At 38.0% G+C, this 8,530-nt stretch overlaps 1 protein-coding gene across 1 annotated transcript in view; it reads right to left on the bottom strand.

Moving 5' to 3' along the window:
- LOC107719967 (FERM domain-containing protein 4A-like) overlaps positions 1-8,530 on the bottom strand; it is an 82,253-nt gene that overhangs the window by 18,505 nt on the left and 55,218 nt on the right. Inside the window, 6 exon segments of the mRNA XM_016527523.1 lie at positions 4,971-5,057; positions 5,289-5,346; positions 5,852-5,917; positions 6,327-6,410; positions 7,156-7,178; positions 7,616-7,672. Coding sequence (XP_016383009.1) covers positions 4,971-5,057; positions 5,289-5,346; positions 5,852-5,917; positions 6,327-6,410; positions 7,156-7,178; positions 7,616-7,672 — 375 coding nt within the window.

The raw sequence follows: 8,530 nt of genomic DNA, 5'->3' as shown, positions 1-8,530 counted from the left end.
TTGCTTGCTAAAATGTAAACTAAAATGAAAAACAAAATATTAATAAATACCATAATAGTATATAAATAATACTAAAATAACACTGATACATACTAACAATAAGTATCATGTTTTATAGTAATTAAAATAAAAGTCAGTAATAAAACAAAACAAAACTAATACAAATAACAAAAGAACACAAAATTGCTAAAATGTAAACTAAAATGAAAAACAAAATATTAATAAATACCATAATAGTATATAAATAATACTAAAATAACACTGATACATACTAACAATAAGTATCATGTTTTATAGTAATTAAAATAAAAGTAATACAGTAATAAAACTAATAAATAACATAAAATATATTACCAAAGATAGGATTGTTTTGTTTGGTATAATGTTCTTCAAAAGTACTAAACAAATTGTTAATTCAATTCAAATTTATTTGTAAAGCACTTCAAAAACCGCAGAGTATACCAAAGTTCTGTACTATTAAAAGAACTAATTAAGATAAAACAGAGGAACATTAAACCAGAATATTTACATTTCTTCTGATTTCCATCCCAAAATATCATAGACACAGTGCAACTGAACAACACAGAGATGTTGATGAAGTGAATGTTTCTTGGTGTTTATGAGATGCTTTGATGGTCTCATGGGACCAAGAACAAACTTGACCCTCAACACTTTCAAAACAACTTTCATTATGGAGATACAAATCTTTCTCTCCTTAAGAGAGCGGGAGGGAGAGGAAAAAGAAAGTGAGGGAGGCTACAATGTTCCATGACATCTAAACACTCTGTAGCGTGGTGCAGTTATAATAGCCAACGAGGTATGGAACATTAACCACACCAGAGTATTTTGGGCACAGTGAGGTGGAACTGGGGACTTCAGCTATTGTTCTGGATTGAGACGATCTCAGCTGAAAGTGTGTGTGATTTTGAGGCATTCAGTCACGAGAGGCTGTAAGAGAGAAAAGACATTTTAAAGGGGGCCCATGTGCCCAGTGATGTGCTGAATCCTGGTTAGTTCCAGCACATATTTCACTGACCGCTGAACCGTGTTCCAGTCCTCATGTTGTTTGGTTATTTAGATCTCTGGAAACAGGGTTAAATCTTGTTCTGGACTTCAAAGGATTTTAAATGAAGGCTCACAGCCATGGTGATGGGGTCCAGAGATTGGCTATGCCTGTATCTGAAAACCCCACCTCAGTTCTGATGCAGTTGATTCCAGTAAAGTCTGATGTTAGCATGCAGTTAAACGAAAAACTCAGAAACAAAAGCATGCAAACAACACACACACAAATCCTAAGTGAAATAGTCTATTCTTAATCAGATGGTACCATTTTCCTTAATACTTTTCATTAAAATAGATTTACACTACCGTTCCAAAGTTTGGAGCATGACTCTTTTATTTTTATTTTTAAGAAATCAATACTGTTATTTAGTAAGGATGCATTAAATTGATTGAAGTGGCAGTAAAGACATTTCTAATTTTAGAAAATATTTCTATTTCAAATAAAGGCTGTTCTTTTGAACTTTCTATTCAGCAAAAATTTAATAAATAATTCAATGCATTCTGAAAACAATGCAAAAGCTAACCACTTATTGAAATATAATCCTATCAAGAGTTCAAGCACAGAGTTGAGGATCACTAAAAACCAAAACACTTATCCAGAAAGTTCCAATATAAGGGAGTTTAGATTCTAATGAGTCTCATTGTAAATGTCATAGGTGTTTCATCACTATGACTCACATTCACTGCAGTTACTTTTATTATAACGCACATCGCCCACCCTGCAGTCTGTCTGTACATAGAATAATAAAGAACAAGCCCCCACCACTCTCTCTCACAAAGACACACAGAGACTACAGGAAGACTGTGTGTGTGTGGCATGGTATTTACTTAGCCGGAGCTATAACGAGCGCTTATGAGAAAAGACAGGGCATTGGAAAGGTCAAAGGTCACTAGCAGCAGATAGGATGAAAACAATCACCGGTGACTAAAGGGTTGCAATCCCATGATTCATAAGTACAACGTCACATCTGGCTAGAAGGGCAGCTATACACTTCTTTGATTTGCTATGCTGTTCATTTGTTTTACAAGGCAAGAATCTTTCAGTTATTGGAGCTAATGAGCTGATCCAAACCAATCAGAAACAGCCGCACACATGCCAGTTTTTGGGGAGTGGTCCCGGATTTGTCAGACACACTAATGTTTCCAGTATGTTTTGTGTTGTCAGGGTGACAGTAATCCTGCAGGTGTCTGCTGCTGGGTTTCCTGTTGCGGGTTTTGGAGTCAGCGAGGCTGCTGGAGGGAGTTTAGGTAGAGGACAATAGCTCTTGAGAAACACACGCACCCCAATTCAAGATGAAACCACAAATGTACTCGGTCACACCTCCGTGAAACTTTACACACACACTTTGGCACAGATGCTCTGCGGTTTCTCATTAGGAGAGGGTTTAAATTAGTTTGAAACGTATTAAATAAACCAAACCACTAACTCACCAAGTCTGCAACTTTTAGTGTGTGGCATATTTAACAGTATATCCCCGCAGTCTCTCACATACACTGCCTACAGATGGAGAACAGCCACAAACCATTAGCGCATGTGAGCTTATCATCAAAACGTGCATATGTGAAGGAGGCAAACTGTGTAATGAGAACATTAGTGGCAATGACCCATCTGAAATGCAGATCAGTGGAAAGTTGCAGCCTGGCATTTGACCACAGGGCTAGATGTCTGATTGTTCTCTGTGATTCATCATTTACTCACTCTCATGTCATTTCAAAGCTGTAGGACTGACTTTCTTCTATGGAACATAAAAGAAGATATTTTGAAAAAAATGTCTCATTGTTAGTTTTTTTTCCCCAATACAATGAAAGTCAATAGGGTCCAATGTTGTTGTGACTTGCACTGTATCAACAAAAACACTTTAAACATTATTTAAACTATATTATTTTGTGCTCTACAGTAAAACAAAAAATAATTATTACAGGTTTGGATCATCAGGGTGAGTAAATGATGACGTTCATTTTTGGTTGAACTATCCCTTTAAATTGTCATCCAGGTTTAGTTGGATTTGGCAGTAGAACTATAATTTTGTTTAGTTTGCATTTGTGGCATTTTTGGACACGCATCCGTTCTTCTTGCTGGTTTCTCTTCCCTCCATTCTGAGCTGCCCTCTGCTGTGTTGTATCTTTTCAACTTTCGTTTTCTGTAACAGATCCTTCTCTGTAAATAGGCCTGAGTTTGGCTTTTCGCTTGGCTGGACTTTCTGCTTTGAACGCTATTTTTAGCTTGCGGTTTTGGGAAAGGTTTTTCGGTTCCTCACCACAGGCTGAAGTTTTTGCCTGTCCTTTGGAGAGAACTTAAACACTTGTGTGTGCTGTGAGAATGGAAAACCAAAGCCAGCGAACACACACCTGAAGTAAAGTCATTCCGACAGAAAGCGTTTCTTCTGACTGAGACAGATTTGTAGCATTTCAGTTACCTGGTGTCACTGATCGTCTGTCCGGAAGTTTGAGAGTCTCTGTCTAAAGTTACAAAAAACGCTATGGGGTCAGACCGCCAGAGGTCATGACATATCTGAGGTCACCACACCCAAGTGTCAGACGGTCAGACTTATTTTGGCTGACGTCATGAGGTTAAGCAAAGGTGACCAGGTGATGAACACATATTCATACACATGCAAAAACACACAACTGAAGAAACTCATGCTAAGTTTCAAAACACAGCGCAAGGGAAACTGCTTACATCCACTGGATTTTCTACAAAGCAGAGAGTTTTAAAGGAGAAGTGGGATTTTTTTCCCTCCCTCATGAAGAAACAAAGAGCACTGTCATAAGCTACATTTTAAGTAGTGACTATGGTTCTGGATGGTTGCCTAAGTCAAAAAAGACTAATTTGTCCATTTTATCGCCTGACAAGTAAGTCTGACCGCTTAGAAAAGTAATGGCCCACCTCTCCTCAACAAGTGTCGTAATTTAAGGTCTTGTTCATGTCTGTAGCACAAATGGTGAGGGACGAATTATGCCAAGCACTACTATTACCATCAGGGAGGTAAAACTATTACAGGATGACCAAGATGAAGAGATGTGAAGGGAGGACAGACAGAAGTCAAACTATAGTAAGTCCACTAGGGCTGTCAAAAAAAAAATTTGAATTTCGAATATTCGTCGAAAAAAAAAAAAATCCACATTTTTTAGATCTGCGTCTGCCGTCAGACAGCCTTATCAGTGGCGCACGAAATGCGAAGACAATGTAAGTGTCATTGCATTTTAATGCTTTTGTTAGCCTATCCAGTTGAACCCACTAGATGCGGCGCTGCTACGTTGTTCATTCAATATATAGCGGAAAATGAGAGCATCAGTGTGGCGAATATGTTTACGTCAAAACTGAAACCAAGCCGTTCACACAGAACGCATATTTATCACATTTTCTAGCGGGGCATCTATCAGCATTGCACTCGTGTCTCGCACAAGAGAGTGGCATGTTTAGAAAGAGTTTGTTTAAAATTAATGTAAGTTCAACTTTTAAAAAACATGTCTCAAGACTTTATGGCGGTTTTCCTCCATCCCACTGTATCTCATGTTTTTAAATGAAGAAAGTAGCCAACTCTTTGTGATTGGTTTTCGGTTTACTATACATACATGCATGGTGCTGTTTTTTCTTCTTCTAATTGTTTAAGCAACTTTATTAATTATATATGGTTTATAAACATTATTTTAAACATTATGCACTTTTTTTCAAAGATAGTCGTGTTATTTTATTACGCTTTAAAGAAACGTGCATAAAATTTTGCTCGATGCGCCCTCTTGTGGCCTCAGGAGAGAAGCCAAAAGCTTTTTTTCCCCCTAACTGAAATTATGCCTTTTAAATTTGAATATAATTAAAATTTTTATAATATTTAAGTGGGAAATTCAAATTTAGTTTTTCATTCATTTTGACAGCCCTAAAGTCCACAGAGGATAGACAGTCTTACCTTTCTTGGTTTGACTTTGTCCTGGTAGTCATATTGAAAAATGCCTTTATAACTCAAACCCAGCCACCACGGGATACTCTGCTTATCCTGAGAGAGAGAAAGAGTGAGAAAAAGAGAGCATTAATGCGAACACACACACATGGCGATAAGAAAAGAAGTGTCAGCTCATGGTTGATGACAGCACGATTATCTTAAACACACTGAGTCTTAAGCATCCTTTAACACTTAAGTCAAGAGCGATACTATAGGTCGTGAGAATGTGTGTGTGTGGACTGACGGCTGTGATTATAAATTTTCCCTCAGAGCACACTGACCTACCTTAACAGCGTAATAATGCACTCCATATGTGGGTAACGACTCCACTATACTCATATAACTGTGAGAGAGAAGAAATAAGAAATCCATGACAGTATGTTATGAATGTTACATATGCAGACAATTTACAATAGCAGTGAACACATGGGAGTGGATCTCGGAGGTGGTCACTGAGACTTGCAAAAACAAGCAAACAAAAAGTATCTGGATACTTTAGGCACAGTTTGCATTCTGTGGAACACAAAAAAAGACAAAATAAAAGTCAACAGAGTGTAAAGCATCAAATCTCATTGGTTCTCACACACCCATGTGACCATATGTGATAATTTTTTAGGTTTGTGTCGCCAATGACTCCACTGATTCATAATATGGACAAAACCGGCAAAAATATCTGACATTTTCTTTTGTGTTCCACAAAAGTTGTTTTTGGAATGATATGAGGGTGACCAAATGATGACAAGTTTAATTTTTGGGTGAACTATTGCTTTAAGATAAAATGCATTTGGACACTTTCTGTTCATCTAACTTAGAAGAACGTTTTGGTCATGACAATATTCTTTACTTACTTGACGATAGCCTGGCCTCTGGACTGTCCATTTAGCTTCTTATAGTGCTCAATGACCCGGTCCTCACTACAACACAACATACACACACACAGATTAGCGGCAACAGATGACAATGCTCATGAGAACGTGGCTGTCAACTTATTTCAATTCCACAGGAACACCAAACAGACAAGAGTGAAAGCTTACAGATGTACAGAGACACAGCCAATAAAATACAACACCATGAAGGAGATAAGTTCATTCTTAGAACAGGAAGTACACCGGCCTGCTCAATATGAATGTGTGAGTGAGTGTGTCTCAGAACGGTAGCATCTGTGAAATACTTCATTCGCATCAAATAGAATTCGAGGAAAATTAGGTAAGAGAATTATTCTGGGGAATCCTTTCCCATGGTGCTCAGAGAACACAGAGCAGATACATCTCGTTAATACCTCTCCATTATCAGCTGACAGCTGTGTGTATGTGTGTGTCTCACCAGTATGCGAGTGAAGGGTGCTCCTTCAGTGCTTGTGTAGGCAGTGCTGGCAGTTTCTTCAGATCAGCCCTAGTAGCATCATTACTGTAAAAATAACACAAAATGCTCAGAAAATGAAGCACCTAACAGAGCGAAAAATCAGTCAATCAGAATCACAGAAAAGAGACAGAAGACACAGAATGCAAAATATTTTTATTATTATTATTATAATAATAATTGTGCAAATGATAATAATTTTCACATGACCAGTCTTCATCTTGGAAATGACAATCAGGGTTATCAGGGCATTCCACGCATACAAAATGTGCACACTATATATAATGCATACTACATGCGTAGTATGGGTAGTATGGCAGTGTGGCCATTCTGAACACAGAATGATGGAGAGGTTGAGAGGAAGTGTAAGAGGTAGAGGAGATTGAGTCAAAGAAAACAGTGACAGAATAAAGCTGGAAGGATGCACATGTGACAGATTTGTAGCCGAGATACTATGTGTAGAAAGTGTTTGTGTAAGTGTGTGTGTGTGTGTGTGAGATGGAGAGAGCCAGAGGTTAGTGTGTGTAATTTAACACTGTTTATCCTCTGCATTCCATTTCCTCCCCTCTGTCTCCGTTCCCAGGGTTCACACCCCCATATCTCTCTCTTTCTCTCTCTCTCCATCTCTCTTTTGAATCGTGGGCATGTGCTTATGTGGGAAGGAGAGTTTGATATACGCCACAAATTGGATCTGCTTTCACTCTGCAATGACACACTGATAGAGACTTTGATAGCACGTGAGTGTAAAAGAGGTCACTGGAAGGTGATTCATTAATTCAAACCATCCTCTTACCTCGTGAAGTCTCCTTTAGCTTCCTGTGGGAGAAAAAAAGACATATTTTAGTATCAATAATGAGTGTTTGATGGTAGACGAGACAGCTTGGAAAGATCGTATCCTCTGATACACAGAACGGTGCATGTGTGTCTCAGTAGGGGTGTAGTCGCAGCCATCTGGACTGAATCCTCCAAAAGGTCAAACACACATAACATACCTGATACTACACCTGGATCACACATACACAGAGTCATAAAGGAAACCCATATTTCTCCAAAGTATTTCCCTTGTATGGATAACTTACAGTACAAAGGAAACATCCTGTTTTAGATTTAAAATAAAGCACCCCGCCCGGCTGAAATACTGTAGTGACATAAATGTGACTCACACATGTATTTGAGATATATGAACTTTATGAAAGTTCATTGCAAGGTTTATGAAGGTGCACAAAATGATGAACAGCCCCACATGATCTTACCTGTAAGATATAAGAGGCCAGTTCAAACACCACCTCGCTGTCCACCTCTATGAGCTCCTGGAGACAGACAGAGAGAAAGAGACCCTTAAGTTCAGGATCACAGCAGACAGGACATCTCCATTAATCTGTCTCTTATCTTATCTCTCTCACTGTTAATGACCTGATCTGCTTACTTATCACTGAAGGGTCTATCCAAATCACTTCAGCTATTTCCTGTGTAATCAATAGCAGGACAAAGCCACATACACACACATGGGTTTTAGGTGAGGGTTTTTTTGAAGTGTAGGGGGTCTTGATTACTTCAGTGACCAAGTCAAATGGAGCGATTAATTACGTTTGCTTAACACAAGAATTTCAGGAATGTCACACACAGTACTGGCATATATTGGAAAGCTGACTCTAGAGTAAAGTGTGAGCAATGAGCTCATGGTGGGAATGTGCGGTATGTGACCAGTGATACACACACACACACACACACACATTCACAAATACGGAAAGTTTTTTGGAAGAATTAAGCACTTTTTTTTTAAACAAATTAAAATGGCAGAATAACAGCTATCGCAAATATTTAATTATATTTATTATATATAAACACTACCATTCAAAAGTTTGGGATAGATAGATATTTTAAAATGCAATTTATTCCTGTGATGCAAAGCTGAATTTTAGCACCCATCACTCCAGGCCTTCAGAAATCATTCTAATGATTTGCTGCTCAAGAAACATTTCTTATTATTATTATCAATATTGAAAACAGTTATGAAAGTTCAGCATTTATTTGAAATTGAAATCTTTTGTAACAATGACTACGTTTACATGTGCACCAATAATGCGAGTATTTCCAATAATCAGAGTAAGGACTTAAAGGCAGAGTAAGTGATTTCTGGTAGCCAATGTTGATATTTGAAATCACCA

Source organism: Sinocyclocheilus rhinocerous, unplaced genomic scaffold (genome assembly GCF_001515625.1).
Source record: "Sinocyclocheilus rhinocerous isolate Xijiao unplaced genomic scaffold, SAMN03320098_v1.1 scaffold2646, whole genome shotgun sequence".
Classification (NCBI taxonomy): domain Eukaryota; kingdom Metazoa; phylum Chordata; class Actinopteri; order Cypriniformes; family Cyprinidae; genus Sinocyclocheilus; species Sinocyclocheilus rhinocerous.
This window is presented reverse-complemented; position numbering and strand designations above follow the sequence as displayed.